General features: G+C 40.1%; 1 protein-coding gene across 3 annotated transcripts in view; it reads left to right on the top strand.

Annotated features, from left to right (window-relative positions):
- The window catches only part of CDK15 (cyclin dependent kinase 15), a gene marked incomplete at both ends in the record, with an annotated part of 96,168 nt that overhangs the window by 8,152 nt on the left and 68,528 nt on the right, over nt 1-19,488 (top strand). For all 3 annotated transcript variants that reach the window (XM_080690139.1, XM_080690140.1, XM_080690138.1), the window contains 3 exons: nt 327-406; nt 11,881-11,975; nt 12,715-12,777. In XM_080690139.1, coding sequence (XP_080546265.1) covers nt 327-406; nt 11,881-11,975; nt 12,715-12,777 — 238 coding nt within the window. The remainder of the gene's footprint in view (nt 1-326; nt 407-11,880; nt 11,976-12,714; nt 12,778-19,488) is intronic.

The raw sequence follows: 19,488 nt of genomic DNA, 5'->3' as shown, positions 1-19,488 counted from the left end.
AGTGCATGAAAGGGAAATAAAAGGAAGAGTGCACATCACCGCACTATGAGGGAGATGGTTTCTCTGTGTTTTCCCGTGTTCTCTAATTTTTTCTAATGAACGTGTATCACTTTAGTAAAGAGAAAATGTTTTGAAATATATACGTTTTTATGTCATATATTACATACATTTAATATGTATATTGAACTTCTTGTTTTGAGTAAAGTGTAAGTCCATATGCTGGAATATATTTTGAATTGAAACTCCTTTTGTTAAGCAATCTTTAGTGCATATTGCTTTGGACCATCTCAATAAGTGTGTGCCATGCCCTCCACTCACTTTTCTAGGATAAACGGACAACTAGTGGCTTTAAAAGTCATCAGCATGAACGCAGAGGAAGGAGTCCCATTTACAGCTATCCGGGAAGGTAAGAACGGGAAAAATGGACCCGAGATCTGTTTTGATCCCTAGATTTGATTAAAAATATATTGTTTTTAAAAAAAATCATAGTGTTGAAACATACTGATATTAACCAATAAAAATGCCACCCTAAAAACCATTACACACACACACACGCGCGCACACACACAAATACATTAAGTTTATTTTTTCAGCATCTGATTTCTGATATTCCTAGAGGTAATATTATAATTGCAATTTATTCTTGAGACTAGTTTTCCAAGAGTATTTACACTATTGACTTATTATCTATTCCTGAGGACATTAAGATTCAAAACTGTTATATCACTTGACCAAAACTATGAACTCAGTGAGTATTTACTACTTTCCACATATTTGACCTCATGCTGGGTACTAAAACTATGCCTATATAACCCCAAAGATTAATATAAAAAGTGAAAAATATATCATCACACTAATTCTTCATGGGAAATTTGCCTGAACATAGCCTGTTTTTTTTAAATTGGTGCACTGTATTCATACATCATAGTGGGATACAAAGAAAACTTTTTTAGACATACATGCACACATCGCCAGTCAACCCCCACCCGATCCCCAACCCATTCCCTCCCCATCCCTCCTTCCCATGCTTGGCTTAGTGGTTGACATCTAGTATTATATCAATTTATCCAAAATTAAAAATGATAATCTCACATAACAGTTTCATTTGTCTGATACCAAGCTTTTGATAACATAAAGATAACATTTCAATATTTCTTTTTGCTTTCTTTCTTACCAGAGAATATTTTTTCTTTTTTTTTTTAGGTGAAACTATCATATATTTATATATTTATTTTTCAGAAAAAAATCTATCCTAATATGGAATATGGATTCTAGATACCCAAAACGATCTCGAAAAAGAACAAAGTTAGGAGATGTATATTTTCTGATTTCAAACCATATAAAGCTACAATAATTGAAACAGTGTAGTACTGTTCTAAAGGCAGATATATAAACTATTGGAGCTAAATAACGGCCTAGAGTTAAATTCTTCCATATATTGTTAAGTTATATTTGACAAGGTTTCCACGAACATTTGGTGGAGGAAATAATAATCTTTTAACTAAATAATGTGGAAAAATTAAAATTACATGAAAACATTTCAATATTTCTTTTTGCTTTCTTTCTTACCAGAGAATATTTTTTTCCTATTTTTTTCTTAGGTGAAACTATCATATATTTATATATTTATTTTTCAGAAAAAAATCTATCCTAATATGGAATATGGATTCTAGATACCCAAAACGATCTTGAAAAAGAACAAAGCTAGAAGATATATATTTTCTGATTTCAAACCATATAAAGCTACAATAATTGAAACAGTGTAGTACTGTTCTAAAGGCAGATATATAAACCATTGGAGTTAAATAAAAGCCTAGAGCTAAATTCTTCCCTATATTGTCAAGTTATTTTTGACAAGGTTTCCACGAACATTTGGTGGTGGAAATAATAATCTTTTAACTAAATATTGTTGAAAAATAATAATTACATGGAAAAGAATAAAATTGGACCCTTACCTAATCCCATATACAAATATTAACTCAAAATAGATAAAAGACCCCACTACTCCTTTACTGGATTGTATCACAGAGTCTCCGACCCAAGGAGTCGATAGAGGCTGCTTTAGACTATGGGGGGTGCTAGGTTGCACGTTCTCCTATGGTGTGATATCTCTGCCACCACCACTTCCCCACTGGGTCAAGTCCCAGGGAGTACAGTACTGGGATTTCTCCTCTGTGGCCCGCAATTTGACTCACTGTTCTTGAGTACGCAGATGTAGCTGTACTGGACTCAGTGAATTCACTGCTGCTGCCGCCGGTGGCAATATGGCGCCGCTGCCACGCCCTCGGCCGTGAGACTGGCGTATTTTTCTTCTCTGGTTTTGAGTTCCACTCTGAGTCCCTGCAGCGTGTGCTGAGCTCAGCCACTGGGAGCTTTAGATGCTCCCTGCGCCAAAAGATCCCACCTGGCTCTTCCGCAGCGGCTCACCTCAGCTTGCTGTAGCTGTCCGGTGAATTTGCTGCTGCCACCGGCAGTATGGCGCTGCTGCCGCGTCCTCGGGCGTGAGGCCGGTGTATCTCCTCTGTGGCTCTGAGCTCTGTTCTCAGTCCGCTTTCTCTCTGGAGCCTGGTGATTTTTTTGTTTCTCTGGTGATGGTGTTTTCTGGCTATGAAAGGCGCTGATTTTGTGGTACTGGAGATTGGTTGTTAGCGGGGCTCTTAAGCCCCGCTTTTCTCGGTCGCCATCATCTAGCCTGTTGTTTTGATAGTACTTGAAAAGCTCTTTGGGAAGGCACATATTTTAGTGTTGTGCCAGTACTTTCTTTGTACCTTGGGCTGTATAACAGGCAGATGGGGGTGGATTCTGGTTTACATAGTAGGCCTACCAATTACCAGTGGTAGATGACTTTACCTAAGACTCAGTTGATTGCAGAAGGAGGACAATTGTAGTACATATTTCATGGAGTTGCCATGAAGATTAGATGAGAATATGCATAAAGAAATGGAGAGTTCAATAAATGTTGGCTGTTGTTATTCCATTCTTGCCTCGGTCTCTTGTGGACCATCAGAACAATTAATAATTACACCATAAAAAGTGAAAAGCCAATTCGGTGAAAATAAATCATTAAAAATATAATTTATCAATTTTTTTACATGAGCCATTTGAAATAATGATGGGATGGCTATCCATTGCAGCAAAACTCAAAGAAACAGCACTTTCCCAGCCTCACTTTCTTCCCCTTTTATCTTCTCTTCTATACCAAGCACATACTACATGCAAAGCATATTACTGAGTCTTGTAAAAGATGAAGAGAAACCCCCAATCTTTGTTCTATGCCATTTTCAGTCAACAGAGCAGAGGATTCAAGGAACAAGAATATAAAAGACATTGTAAACCAAAATGAGAATGAGTTAGTGACTAATGGAGTCAGATTTCTACCAGGGCTTGGAAGGCTGGGTTGTGCAAAAAGCACAGAAAAAGCAATTCAGAAAATGAGTTTATAACTGGATTTGATGCCATTTTCAAAAGTCTTTCAGGGCTCCTGGGAAATACATCATTTTAAACTTAAGTAGAGGGTGATGGCTCTCAGTTTAGCCAGGAACTCATCCTGGTAGGATCAGGTGCATTCTGGGGTAACACGTGGTTTTAAGTGTTTAATATAATGGAAGCTGCATTCACTCATGTATTTATTAGAGGTCCCCAAGAAAGGATGATCGCATTTAGGAAGAGATGTTTGGATGGATTACAGTATTTCTGAACCAAATAGAAATCCCCAGGTCACCCTCCTAAGGGGAGGGTATCTAGGCCCGGGTTCACTCCATACTGCAGGCACTGCCTTTGTGAACTTGAATTTGCCAGTTGCTTAAGGCTGGCTTTGCTCAGGGCTTTCCCATAGCCAAAATTTTCAGGTTTTCATTTGATAGTAACAATGAGATCTTTTTTGTCAGATTTGCTAACAGCTGGCTCTCAGCATGGTTCAGAGGAGCTGAATCTGTATTGTTCTGTCTGCTAAATGTTTCTTCATTGCATGTCTACCAAGAAGCTGCCTGTCCATCACAGGTGTTTACAATTACATGTAGTACTCAACTCGACTTTCCTGGTTTGTTTTATGAACTTCCCTTACTGAAAGCTTTGCTTGTATAATATTAAAAACCACAAAAGGATTTTTGACACATTGGAGGTTGTTAGGCTTCCAGTTTCTAAGAATGAACATTTCTCTTTCCATCAGTGTAAAAGCTTGGAGTCCTGTTAAAGAGGCTCTCTCTCAAGAAGTTGTGAGACCTTGTTGGAGGACTTTGGCACTGTCCCATTTTTTTCTGTAAGAACTCTAAGGATATGAAACCAGGGAGACAGAAGGTTAAATGAGAGGGGCTGAAAGGCAAAATGAGAACAGCTGGAGTTCATTATTAAAATCCAGGGTCACTAGCTGAAAAGGCAACTGAGAGCCATGTGCAGAAAAACTGAAAGAGTAATGCAGACTTCTTTGAAAAGCCTTGAAGCAGGAATGACTCTTCTGGAGCTGGCAGCCACGGATGCTTTGAGCAGGACTTTGCTACATGTACAGTCTCTCTATAGGTAGAATACAGGTGGCTATTTATAATCTGGTCAATGGGAGTACTGTTTGTTTTCATTTCATCTTAATAGATAATGTTACAAAATTAGCAAAAGTAGAAACAGCAATAAGGGAAAGTGGATCTTAATCCAAATGCCATGTCCTTTTCACACCCCTTTCAATCCTCTTAACAACTCTAGTGGCAGATATTATTATTCCACTATATTACTCTGATTTAAGCCAAGTTTCTCGGATTCAAATATCCATAATTTTCAATGAATTTGTTTTAGAAACATTTATTGAACACCTACTGTGGTCTGCTGACTGATAGATACACAGCAGTGCACAAGATAAACATGTGCTCTACTACTCTCACTCTTAATTAAAAGATTAGAGGTGTTGTAGCAGCTTAGCAAACCTTTCATAATTGGCCCAGATTTAAATTTCAAATGTTTATTCTCACAACTAGGAGTAAATACCTTCACTTTAATAAGTTACAATTTTGTGTTTTTATATAAGAACAATAGTTATTAGTTTTATTTAATTCTATATCAATATTTTAATAATGTGCCTTATTTTAAATTTTCTTCTAAAAGTTTATCAACTTTTGGTTTAAACCTAGGATCTTCTGCCTATTAGCAGCTATTAATTAATTAATTAATTTATTTATTTATTGTAGTGGGGATTGAACCCAAAGGACCTTTGATCCATTTATTTATTAATTTAGTTAACTTTGTGCTTTTAGATATTGATTCCAGGAGCATTCTACCTTCGAGCTATAGCCCCCAGCCCTTTTTTAAAATTTGAAACAGAATCTTACTAGGTTTCTACAAGTCTCACTACATTGCTAAAGTTGTCCTTGAACCTGTGAACTCCTGTCTCAATCTCCCAAGCACTGGGATTACAGGTGTGTGCCACTGCACCCCACTGTAAGCAGTGTTTTCTTGAGAAGTAGTCATATAACTAACCTTTATGCCTGAGAACCAGGCATAAGATATACCTCCCCCCCCATAACCTTTTTTTTAAAATCCTTTACACTGACCTAGGAAGTAAAATATATTATTTTTTTTTGTAGAATTAAAGGAATCTTAACCTCAAAGAAATTATGTAGCTTATCTGAGGTCACAGAGTGAGTGGTCAGAGTTTTTATCTGAGGTCACAGAGTGAGTGGTCAGAGTTTTTAACTGAGGTCACAGAGTGAGTGGTCAGAGTTTTTAACTATTATAATCCATTTGTATTTAAAATCCTTTCTACTTTACTATGTAAATTTGGAAATGCTTGACTTAAGCATTTCTCCCTTAGCAAGAGCAAAAGTAAATACAGATCTGTTTTTCTGATGCCTTCTATAATAAAATTAAGGAAAATGCAGAAGAAATACTTTAAAAATAATATATAATATTGAATATTTCACAAGTCTGGTTTTATCATTGATTCTATAGCACCAGTAATTGTGTCATTTAAATTAGAGTTTCAGCTGGGGGTGGTGGTGCACGCTTGCAATCCTAATACTTGGGAGGCTGAGACAGGAGGATTGCAGGTTAATGGCCAGCCTCAGCTACTTAGTGAGGCCCTCTGCAACTTAGTGAAACTTTTTTTCAAAATAAAGAACAACAATAACAACAACAACAACAAAAAAAAAAAACAGGTGTGGTGATGCATGCTTGTAATACCAGTACTTGGGAGGCTGAAACAGGAGGATCACAGGCTCAAAGCCAGCCTTGGCAACTTAACAAGGCTCTCAGCAACCTAGTGAGACTTGCTTCCAAATAGATAAGATAAGGGATATAGTTTGGAGATAGAATGCCTCTGAGTTCAATCCCCAGTACAAAAAAAAAAAAAAAAAAAAAAAAAAGGGCAGGGAGTGTAGCTTTAGCTTTAGAGGTGGGCCCTGGATTCAATCTTCAGTACTGGAAAAATAAACAAATTAGAAAGTTTCAAGTGAGATTCTTTTAAGCTACTGGGTAGTTTCAGATATTACAAAGTAATTATTCCCAATCCACATATATGATAAATACAAAGCTAAAGATTATCTAAGGATGAGATGAAAGAAGAGTCTGGATTGAACTTTTGAGTCACCTACTACCACAAATAGATAGGGCAGCCCTGATTGACAAGAAGTTTGCCATTGACTATAATCAAATCACATCATAGAGATTGCAAATTCATATACCCATGATTACAACTTCATAAAACTCAATGTCAGCTTGATGGTATGGGATACGGATTACAATTTAAAAATAATCAGGTGGTAACTTCATATCTGACATTTGTTTTTACCTAGATTATATCTTTTCTTTGAATGTACAATATGACTCATTGATATGATTTGTGACATTCAGGTCAGAAATGTAACATCAGGGACTACAAGCCCTTGTTTTTTCCTGCACTTCTGGGGATTGAATTTGGGGCCTGCTACATGCTAGGCAATCACTCTACCACCAAGCCGCATCCCCAGCTCCCAAATGCTTTATATTTAATGCCAGTGGGAGTTGAGGTGAGCTCCATTGGTGACGCCTACATACTCTCTTCACAAGTGGCCTGGTCTTCATTAATTCACGGCACTTACTGAGCACCACCTTCCAGGCCTGCTGGTGCTGAAGATGCAAAGACTGGGATGATCCAGTCTGTGCCCTCGGGGAGCCTACAGCCTAGAGAGTGTGACCTCCAGGCAGTCACTCACCCCACACAGCATCGCCCCAGACACTCAGAGGCAGCCTCACGCTTCCTTGTTATCAATATCATTTTTAAAGACTTTTATTGGTGTATTGTAGCCTCACATCATAATATAGTTCAGAGTAGTAGTGACATACATGCACACAGCTTTCCCCGGCTCCCTCTCTGCTCCCTCCTCTTCCCCTTACATGGTACTGAGATCGACTTAATGCCAATGAAAGGGTTTCCTTCACTAATTCTCCCTCTCCCCTACCACCCTCCCCTGGACCACCTCCCTGGCTCCATTAGGGTTTCTCCCCCATCATCTAAGGTCCCTCTTGTATCCCAAATACTCCCCAGCTTCTGCATATGAGAGAAAACATACGATTCTCACTCTCTGTACATTTTCTTCATAACTAAAGCAGGACAAGGTAGAATAACATCAAGACATTATGACCCATTGCACTTGCAAAGCATTACTTTTTCTAAAAGTTTACATAAATAAACCATAAACCCAACAAAATAAACAAAACCAAGAAATTAAATATTCTTATATCACCGTGAGATGAAAGTGATATATTTCTAAGTTATTAACTATCTCACATTACATTATTTTATCTAAATTATTAGCTATCTTATGAGCTGAGTGAAAATCAACCATGATTCATTTTTCCTGATCTTTGGGATTATGCTTCTTTTTTGTTTGTTTGTTTTGTTTTTGTGGTCCTGGAATTCTATTATCCTTCTGAAACAGCCTTTGTTTTTCTGAAACTTTATTTTCAGAAGGCCTGTGTGAAGCAGTGCCGATGGTCCTCTGAACCATCTGACAAGAGACAGTGGATCCTGCAGCATCTTGGCTCAGCTACTGCCTCACCTCTAACAACTGAACACCAAGAACAAAAATCCCCATGAAATTTATAATAAAAATACATGCAGGGTGTGATGGCGCATACTTATAATCCCAGTACTTGGGAGGTGGAAATAGGAAGGTCACGGCTTCAAGGCCAGCCTCAAAAACTTAGCAAGGCTCTCAACAACTTAGAGAGAGACTCTGTTTCAAAATATAAGATAAAATATGGATGGGGTGTGTGGCTTGGAGGTTGACTGACCCCGAGTACACTGTCCAGTAACACACACACACACACACACACACACACACACACACACACACACAATATAAGCATTCCTAATAGATGGCTAGAAATCATGGTTGTAAATATGGAAAGTGTTAAAAACTCTAGCAGAAACACACCTCAACCAAGACATCAAGACTAAAGTAAGCCAGGGGTGGTGATGCACCTTGTAATCCCAGTACTTGGGAGGCTGAGACAAGAGGGTTATAGGTTCTTGGCCAGCCTCAGCTACTTAGTGAGGCCCTCTGCAATTTAGTGAGACCCTGTTTCAAAATAAAATATCAAAAGTAGGGCTGGGAATGTAGCTCGGAGGTAGAATGCCCCTGGGTTCAATCCCTAGTTACACACACAAATACTAAAAGTGAGGTTTTAGTGGGTTCAAGGTGAAAGAGGATCAAGAAACTGATTCAAGAACATTAATTTGAATTTTTCTCATGTAATGTTTTTCATTTATCAAGGGTTCTACGGCTGGGATCTGATTGAATCTTCATATCAGTCCTGTGAGGTTAAGTCAGGAAAGCTGATGTGTCTTTCCACTGTATTGAACATGGGTCAAGACACTCTCCAGAGCTTATTCAGATAGGAAGTGACAGGGCCAGGATTCATATTAGGGCAGCTGGCTCCAAAGACAGTCCTTCCTTAAGACACTCGATAAATATGCTTGATACATTAAGTGCTTACTCTTGGCTGAGTCTTGTAATGGGTGGTGTGGCAGCATCCAGAAGAGAAAGTCACCCTCTCTGTCCCTGGTAGTCTTCAGTTTGGGACTAGAAAGATGGAATGGATGCCTGTGAAACTGTTAACTACATTTATAAAACACATTTGTAAAAGTAAAATAGTACGTTTAGTCCATTAGGATTTGGGGGGTCAAAAAATAAAATTCAGAGCATAGTAGGATTTTGATTTCCTTTGGTGGTAAGAGGTTCCCAGATCAAAGTGACTTAATGAATAAGGAAATCCACTGGCTCACAGATCTGATAGTTACAGGCCTGCAGGGTACAAAACAGGGACACTAGGAATCCATGACTCTCCATGACCCAACACGGGTTTTCTCAGCCTTAGTTTTATTCCCAGCCATGTCGTTACTAGGTATTGGTGATTTGGTCCTAGCTGGTCTTCTGGCTAAATCCCACAAACTCAGCTCTCACTGTGGAAAAGTGGTACCACAAAGTAGGACTCCCCCAAGTTTGGGTTTTGTACCTATCTCTGAACCAGTCACTGTGGCTGTGCACTGACTGACCAGTCCTGGGTTACATGCCCACTCTTGGGTGGAAGTAAACTCAGCCCCACCAGAAGAGTATGGACCAAGTCAGAAGAGGGTTAGTCCCCAGAGGAAAATAGAGCTGTCCTAGTTGGAAAGATAATGGCTGTGAGAAGGGCAAAACTACAGATTCATTACAACAGAATAAGATTCCTAAAGGAAATAACTTCATTCCCAAATTCAAAAGTACTGTAGGGCATGGTGGCGCATGCTTGTAATCCCAGCACTTGGGAGGCTGAGACAGGAGGATCGCACAGGTTCTAAACCAGCCTCAGCTACTGAGTGAGGCTCACAGCAACTTAGTGAGACCCTGTTTCTAAATAAAGTATAAAATAGGCCTGGGAGTGTAGCCCAGAGGTAGAAAAGTGCCACAAAAAAAAAGTACTTGAGTTCATTTATTTTTACTTTTATAGAATTTTGATTGGGAAAGAGTCTGTACAAGAGATTAATGAAATGCATGCATACTCTATAGTTTTTATATTTTGTGTGTCTGTGTGCGTGTGTGTGTGCGTGTGCGTGTGTGTGTGTGTGTGTGTGTGTGTGTGTTGTACCTAGAAATTGAACCCAGAGGCATTCTATCTTCAAGCTATACCCCAACCTTATTTTTTCTTTTTGTGGTACTGGGGGTGGAACCCAGGGGCTTTTCTACCTCCAGGCTATACTCCCAGGCCTATTTTATATTTTATTTGGAAACTGGGTCTCACTAAGTTGCTGAGAGCCTCACTAATTAGCTGAGGCTGGCTTCGAACCTGTGCGATCCTCCTGTCTCAATCTCCCAAGTACTGGGATTACAAGTGTGTGCCACCACACCCAGTGCCCTATTTTTTTTAATAGAGTCTCATTAAGTTGCTGAGGGCCTCATTAAGTTGAGGCTGGTCTTGATTCTGTCATCTCAGCTTCCCAAGTACCATTATCGGTGTGTGCCATCACCCCCCCCCTCTTTTTTTCTCAGTGCTAGGGATTGAACCCAGGGCCTCACATGTTAGGCAAGTGTTCTATCACCAGGCTGTACCCACAGCTCTTTTTAAGCCTTAGAGACACTACTGTATCATTCAGGGATGCCCTCAGCTGAGACTGACCATCTCCTTATTGTGCCTTTTGTAGTTTTCATGCTCCTGAAGCCAGGGGTCTTCCTTTTAAACCCATTACCAACCACTGTTGGCCTTTTGTGTGTGTGTGTGTGTGTGTGTGTGTGTGTGTGTGTGTGTGTGATAAGTGATAATAGGGGTAGAACCCAGGGGCTTTCTACCTCCAGGCTATACTCCCAGACCTATTTTATATTTTACTTGGAAACAGGGTCTCACTAAGTTGCTGAGAGCCTCACTAAGTGGCTGAGGCTGGTTTCGAACCTGTGCGATCCTCCTGTCTCAGCCTTCCAAGCGTGGGGATTACAAGTATGCTGCCACCACGCCCTGCTGGCCTTTTTTTTTTTTTTTAATAACTTCTCTTCTTTAAAAGGCTGCCTTTAATAATCTAATAATAACTTGCTGGGGTTTTTGTTGTTGTTGTTTATTTCTGATACTGTGGATTTAACCCAGCATAATTTTACCTTTTATTTTTTATTTTGAAAAAGGGTAAGTCTCTGAGGCTGGCCTCAAACCTATGATCCTCCTGTCTCAGCCACTCAAGTACTGGGGTTACAGGCATGTACTACCAAGTCCACCTAACCTGTTACTGAAGAAGCAAAAGACCATTGCCAGCCCTCCCCACTCCCACCCCTGTGGACTCCCCAAGTTTGGCCCTCTCCTCTTTTCAGCTTTGCATTTCCTCCTTTTTGCAGCAGTTTGAAACATTCCCTTAAGAACACCTCTTCACTCCTCATTATGTTTCAACAATTGTTTCAACAATTCTTCATGCACCTGCCCCCGGGTTCACCTATCACATCTTCCAATCCTGCTGACCACTGCATTTTGGACTGGTCATGTTGCAAATTCCTGCTCTAGATGTCAGAGCACTTTAGTTATTGCTCCTCCAAGGGCCTTTATCTCCCCAGGACCTCTATCTTCTAGCTCTGGGGAAAGACAAGGCCATTCCCAGAGGAGAGTTCTCACAAAATGCTCAAGTGCACTGATGAAATTGATTAGGTAAATGGAAACATATTTTTTTACAGCAACTCTAGCCTATAGAAACAGTAGGTTGTGTAAGTGCAGTGATTCATCGTTTTCGAAATAATAAAAGTCCTTTGTCATTTTAAATATTCTTTGGAGGAGATTTATTTCTAGCTGTAAAAAAAAGCAGAATGCTTAATTTGAAATGTTTAAAAAATAAATACTGCTTGATAGCTTTTAAGGCAGCACTTTCATTATCAGGGATTGACTGGATATTTTGTTTAATCTTTCTAGCTTCTCTCCTGAAGGGTTTGAAACATGCCAATATTGTGCTTCTGCATGACATAGTTCAGACCAAAGAGACCCTGACATTCGTTTTTGAATACATGGTAAGTTCTCCAACATTTTATAACACATAAAGAAAAGGCCTGATGCTTGTATAATGAATCTGTTAATATGTTATGGCATGATAAAACTTTCCTCATAATGTGGAAGAGATCATGGAAATTTTCATTTTTGTGAGTCATAGAGCCTTATTGTTCTTATGTCCTCCTTTAGTACAGCTTCTTTACCCACAATTTTGCTGTCCCTTTTCCCTTCACCACCAGTAATGATTAGGTATTGAGTTTGCCTCCTACCTTAAACTTTTGCACGTCAAAGAAATCTATTTTTATTCACTTTTTCAGCAGAACCCAACATTTTTCCTTGACAATAAAGGTAGAAATCACAAGATATTTAAAAATTGTGGATAAGCTTACTAAAGAACAACTCATTTATTATTTTTGAAGTAAGAAAATATTCAAATGAACAGAAGGAAATTATAAGGCATGTGTACTTGACTTGTCTCCAAGGACACTTGGAGGGTAAAAAATTTCTGTCAGGTCCAATGCCAGCCATTTAAAAATGAGCATCGTTGCTGGTGCCAAGAAACAGGCTTCCTTCTACCAGCAGCTGGTTTGAAAGACATGCTGTGTTTGACCTTAACAGTGAGTCTCAGAAAACCTGCTTCTACCCTTCTACACCACAGTCTGCACATCCTTAACCTCTTTGACAGTCAGCTGTATGGTCTGCTCCGGTCACTAGCTGAGCACCTCTAACTCCACCTTTTCCTTCTCGCTGTTTCCTTAGCACACAGACCTGGCCCAGTACATGTCTCAGCATCCAGGAGGGCTGCACCCTCACAATGTCAGGGTGAGTACCTAACCGTCAGGCTCTCTTCTGGCCTGTCCATAGCAAGAGAATTTTGAAACAGAGTTCCATCACAAAGCAAAGTTCTGCCACTAAATTGAAAGATGAACTTCACCAATAATTCTAGAGAAGAAAAAAAGAAAAAGAAAAGAGTTGTCCCTCAAGATATGAAGCTTTTCTGGGTAGCCTGATCCTCTCATTCATTGCTGTCATGCAGATGTGTCTTTAGAAGTATAAAATGATTTAAAAATAATCATTCTAAAAGGGAAGAAGTGCAGCCAGGCCATCATAAAATAAATACACTCTTTATGGCAGACTACTTCAATATATGATAAAGTTTGCATTGCTTGTTCTAGCAGATCGTATTATACATATGGAGAAAGTTCCACTCTCCCAACTATTAGAATAGAAAGCTCATAATGTACTTATTTATATCGAAGTCAATTACTAAACCAAGCATGGGAGGGAGGGATGGGGAGGGAGGGAGGTGGGAACTGGGTGGGGGCTGGCTGGGTGATGTGTGCATTTATGCCTACACAAGTTTTTATCCCATTATGATGTATAAATACAATGCACCAATAAAAAATTAATTAAAAATAAAGAAAAGAAAAAAAGAAATAATAATAAACTTAACTAGCTATAATTCTACATGTTACATACTTTTGAAGTAATTTGTATTTTGTACTTTTCATTTTAAGGTTTTATTGGAATTAAATAATTGATTGACTTGTTTTTGGTACTGGAGGTTGAAAGGCAGTCTACCTCCAAGCCACACCTTTATCCCTCTTCATTTATTATTTTGAAACAAGGTCTCACTAAGTTACTGAGGGTCTTGCTAAGTTGCTAAGGCTGACCTCAAACCTGTAGTCCTCCTAACTCAGCTTCCCAAATACTGAGATTACAGGCGCCACCACCTGATTGACTCTTAAAATAATCATATTAGATTTACGTGTGATATTATTTATTTAACTAATATTTATATAGGCATTCATTTATTTACTCAAGAAATATTGAGTACTTGGTTCCATATTAAGTTTTTCAGTTTCAATTAGGATTAAGTTGTATTTCTTATTTTCAATGAACTTAAAGAAAAATAAGATATATATGGACTCAACTAGGCAGTTAGAAGCAGAGTCTTAAGCACTGTGGCCATGTCAACTAGGAATATTATAAGAATACATGGTAAAGGGACCTAACTCAGGCTTGAGTTTGGAAAAAGAAGGTTTGAGGACAAAGTGTTACGGAGGGTGAAAAAAGAAATCAAGTAACTGTGTGAAAAATGGAATAGAGAACTAACCATGGAAGCCAAGAAGTGGTGTCTGGTAGTGTGTTAAGTACCCTGCTGAGGCTGAAGACTAGGACATTGTCTGCATGACCATGAGATTTCTTTCTTTTCTTTCTTTTTCTTTTTTTCTTTTTTATTTTTTTTAGTGGCAGTGTTTAACAATTCAGAGGAGCAGAAAAGGTAAACATTTGGATTGATCCAGAGTTGGAGTTTGACCAGATATGTAAGAAGAAAGCAGTTGAGCAGGAGAGTTGAGCAGATGGTGGAGAGAAGTTAAAATGATGGTCAGTGGTTTCTAGACTGGGTCTAACCTGAGGATAGGAAGTTAAAATAAGCAGGTCACCAAGGAGAGGGTGAAAGGCCAAGGAACTAGAGGCGCTGACCAAACAGAAGACTGGGTAGAAGAAGAATCTATGAGGAAGACAGATTTTCAGGCGTTGAGGGACTTTCACATACCAGATACCCGCGCTAAAAGCTGAGAAGGGTAGAAGACATAGAAGATGTGATTCTTACCCTTGAGGGACTTCCATGTAAAAGCAGGAGGTAGAGGTGTACACCAGTGCTGTGGCAGGAACATCTATGAATAATGTACTGTAGACTTGCAAGTAAGAGCTACCTTCTGGCTTTAAAAGGTTTCAGGCTTTAATGGATGCACTGCATTGGAAGAGTCTAAAATAAGACCTCCCAGAGGGGGAATGTGCTCAGCAAAAGCCCAGAGTGGGAAGTGGAGGATGCATTCAAGGAAGAGGACCCCAGAGGCATGCGCTGTCAGGGCCAGAGGGACCACAGTGCTTTCTAGTCTGCAGGTTCTGATTCTGGGCCGTGAGTCAATCTGGTGGTTAGCAACCAGCATATTTTAAACAAAATAAAATGTATGAAAAGATAATCTATTATCTTTTAGATAGAATACATTGCACTTAGAAAGAATATTAGAGTGCATTGCACTTAGAAAGATCAAGTATTTTGCTCTAATTCTATTTATATTTATGTATAGATATAAATTCTGGATGTATATGTGTTTCTTACCATGGATTGCAATCAGCAAGCTTTAAAAACAGAGTGCTGGTCTGATTTTCTTATTTCATAGGCAAGGAATCCAAATCTAGAATCTAAGAGGAAAGATATTTTGCCTGAAGTCATGGAATCAATTTTTTTCTTTTCGGTACTGGGGTTGGAACCCAAGGGCATTGCACCTCCAAGCTACAACTCCAGTCCTATTTTTTAGTCTTTTTATTTTTTGAAACAGGATCTCACTGAGTTGCAAAGGGCCTCACTAAGTAGCTGAGGCATTTCGCGAATTGTGATCCCCCAGTCTCTGCCTCCCAGGGGCTGGGATTATAAGAATGCGCTACCATGCCGGGCATGGAATCAGATTTTGCTATAATGAAAAGTGACTCCTGGTTACGATTCTTTTCTGCTAGTGCCGTACTGCATTTTTGGTCCTGTTTGCCTAAAAAATAGAATATAGTAGCGATATGGGGTATACCTCTCTGAGAAAATAGATTGGGTAGGTGGCTGAGAACCTCACTTTCTGAAAAATATGAACGTTTTTTTCTTTTTTATAGTCATTGTTGAGGTTTGAGTTGAGAGAGAATGGCATGATCATAAGGAAACACTTATGACTGGGTTTGTGGGATGGATTAAAAAAAAAAAGCAGGCCAGAGTCAAGAGTTCTAGTTAGCTCATTGATGTAGTCTAGTTCAGTGCTTCTCAAACTCCAGTGGGCAGATGAAGGACCAGGGCATCTGATTCAGTAAATCTAGAGCTTCTGCCTTTCTTTTTTCTTCTCCTTATTTTCTTTCTTTCTTTCTTTCTTTTTTTAAATTTTTTTGTTTGTGGTAGTGGGGATGGAACCCAGGGGCATTCTGCCTTCGAGCTTTACCCCTGGCCCAGCTGAGCTTCTGCCTCTCTGACAGGATCCAAAGCGATGCAGACCAGCTGGTGAAGGGCTAAACTTTGAGTTGCATGGATCTAGGTAAGGAGACCTAAATTACAGCAGTGATGGTAAAAATGGAGATGAGAAGTGACAATAAAGAATTCAGCTAGCCGGGTGTGGTGGCACATGCTTGCAATCCCAGCATTTGGGAGGCTGAGACAGGAGGATCATGGTTCTCACCAGCCTCAGATACTTAGTGGAGTCCTTTGCAACTCAGTGAGAACTTTTTTTAAAATAAGAAACAAAAAATAGGACTGGGGGTGTAGCTTGGGGGTAAAATGCCCCTAGATTCAATCTCCAGTACCACAAAAAAAAAAAAAGAAAGAAAAAAAATAGAATTCAGCTAGGTGTGGTACATGCTTGCAATCCTAGTACTTGGGAGGCTAAAACAAGAAGATTATAGGTGTGAGGCCAGCCTCAGCAAATTAGCAAGACTGTTTTAAAACAAAAAATAAAACAAGACTGGCACTACAGCTTGGAAGTAGAATATCTCAGGGAATAATAATAAAAAAAAAAAAGTTGCCGGGTGTGGTGGTGCACACTTGTAATCCCCGCACTTGGGAGGCAGAGACAGGAGGATTGCTCTGGTTTGAAGCCAGCCTCGCTGGCTTAAGAGACCCTGTTTCCAAATTAAAAAAAAAAAAATTAAAAATAAGTCTGGGAGTGTAGCTGGAGGTAGAAGGGTTTCAGGAATTCCAGTACCACCAAAAAAAAAAAAAAAAAGTTGAGTCAGAGCTTGATTTGATGGCTCATTGGGCATGAGGAGGGAAAGGCTGAGGCCACACTGAGTGGTGGCGCATTCTTAGAATCTCAGCTTTTGGGAAGCAGAGACTGGGGGATCGCAATTTGTGAACCGCCTCAGCTACTTAGTGAGGCCCTTTGCAACTCAATGATTCTGAGCTGGATTGGCCAGGAGAATTGTAGCTCTATTAGCAGAACTGGGAGAGGCTGGAAAGGAAGAGGAGCCCTGTCTGAGGCATGTCCAGCACTGAACTGAGATGGGATGTCCAAAGGAAATGAGCGGTAGGCAAGTGAAGAGGAGATGGTGCTCAGGAGGGGGGTGTGAGCGATAGACTGGGGCCAGGGTAACTGGCACTGGGGCTTGGAGTAAAAGGTAAGAGAGTAGATAACCACGAAAGTACAGGATTTTTGTCTTTAGGGAATGAGAAGAGAAGCAGGACAGCAAGAGACAAAAGGAAATAGCTTTTAGAATTATAAAGCATCCAAAGAAATACTTTATCACGAAAGTCAAAAAAGGAGTTTCAAGAAGGACATTCTAGTGGTGAACAAACACACAGAATCCAATTAAAAATCACACTCTTGACTGCAAGGGTTTTGTAGATTTGTGATGGATACACCAATAGGTAAAGAGATTTCTTGGGGGTCTACAGAGGCAAAAAGGACAGTTGTTCAACTAAAGCAGGTGGGAATAGGGATGAGTTCTCCAGAGTGGATACAGAAGTAAAAATGCTAGTATGGCAGAGAAGGCACAGTATATTCCAAAACCTGAAACTCGCTTGGTAAGGCAGCATTTAAAATTAGCAGACTTGCTGGGCGTGGTGGCGCACACTTGTAATCTCAGCATTTGGGAGCTGAGACAGGAGGATCATGGTTCACAGACAGCCTCAGCTACTTAGTGAGGCCCTTTGCAACTCGGTGAGACCCTGTTTCAAAATAAAGAATAAAAAACAGGGCTGAGGGTATAGCTCAGAGGTAGAATGCCCCTGGGTTCCATCCCCAGTACCACACACACACACACACAAAAAAAAAAAAAAATAGCAGACTTAGTGATGGTTAAAGATGAGAATAAGGACATAGGCCATAGGCAGGGGTCTGAGCATGAAGGGTCCATTGGTGTTGAGCTGTTCCATATGAAGACATGGTACATGGCTCTAAACAAGAAGCAAACAAACTCAGATTTTTTTTTTTCTGTAAAGCTCACTCTAATGACCGTGCAATGAATAAATTGGGAGGAGGAAAATCTCCTCTTCTCCCTCTCTCTCTCTCTCTCTTAGAAATGGTGTATTCCCCTGACCCCCACATTCTCCTTGTTTCCTCTACCTCAGCTCCCATTCCTACAGTAAGGAGACTTTTCTTCCTCTGCTTATTCCCTAAATCCAGGTGTCTGTCAGGTCCCAGCCTTGACGGAGGTCACTCAGAACAACAGAGGGACAGATGTGAGATGACTGTGGAGGAAAGTGGATAAATGCATAATCAACCTACGTAGGCAGAACTGACTGGAAAAGGAAGAGTCAGCAGAAATCTTTCTGGCTTGGAGTATTAAGATGGATGGTGGTGCCATTTATTGAGATAAAAAACAGGAACAATATGGATTTGGAAGGGATATAGTGAGTAATGTTTTGGACATGCTGAGTGAGATGATTATGGGATGTCCAGGTGAACTTAAGAAGGTCAGATAATAGATCTGAGTTGGAGAGAAAGAATTTCAAATGAGAGAGAGAGAGAGAGAGAGAGAGAGAGAGAGAGAGAATGAATGATAGAATACAGTTGTTCCTGGAAGCCACACCAGAGAGAAGGATGGTGAGGGAGCGTATGGGAAGTGTTAAGAAGGTCAAGCCTAGAGCCCTAAGGTGCATTAATATATTAGAAGAAATGGAACCTATGAAAAGAACAGCCAGAGAGAAAAATTAGGAGATTTTTGGAACCAAGGAGAGAGAGAATGCAAACATGTGCACAAGTAAGCATTAGGAAGGAAAACATGGGCAACAGTACAAAGATAAGAAATGAGAAACATCTATTGATAGCAAAGACTATGGTAAAATCATTATGAATGAGCTGCGTGTGGTGATGCACACATGGAATACTAGTACTTGGGAGGCTAAGACAGGAGGATTGCAGGTTCAAGGCCAGCCTCTTCAAATTAGCAAGGCCCTCGGTTACCTAACAGGACCTTGTTTCAAAATAAAATATAGCTGGGCATGGTGGCGCACGCTTGTAATCCCAGCATTTGGGAGGCTGAGACAGGAGGATCGTGGTTCATGGACAACCTCAGCTACTTAGTGAGGCTCTTTGCAACTCAATGAGACCCTGTTTCAAAATAAAGGGGTATAGCTTGGAAGTAGAATGCCCCTGGGTTCCATCCCTAGAACTGCAATAAATAAATAAATAAATAAATAAATTAATTAATTAAATATGAAAAAGGGCTGGGGATGTAGCTTAGTAGTAGAACACCACGAGTTTCCAGGGCTAGCCTTGAACTTGGAACCTCCTTCCTCAGCTCCCAAGCCACTGGGATTACAAGAGTCCATCAGCACATCTGGCAAAAGAAATGGCTTTGAAGTGATACTGGGGAAGGTGAGGCAGCGTGTCCCACCTTTTGGTGATCCAGGTTAAGAGGAAGTTGCAGGGAAAAGAGCACCTGTGGAGAATGCTAGGGAGGACGACTCCCATGGCAGTAGGGAAGGGGGCAGAAACTGGTCGGAGCTTCGACCGGAAAGGCTTACGCCAGGACGGAGCAGTGGAGGGTGAAAGG

This window comes from Muscardinus avellanarius, assembly GCF_963383645.1.
Source record: "Muscardinus avellanarius genome assembly, chromosome: 2".
In the NCBI taxonomy this organism is placed as follows: domain Eukaryota; kingdom Metazoa; phylum Chordata; class Mammalia; order Rodentia; family Gliridae; genus Muscardinus; species Muscardinus avellanarius.
This window is presented reverse-complemented; position numbering and strand designations above follow the sequence as displayed.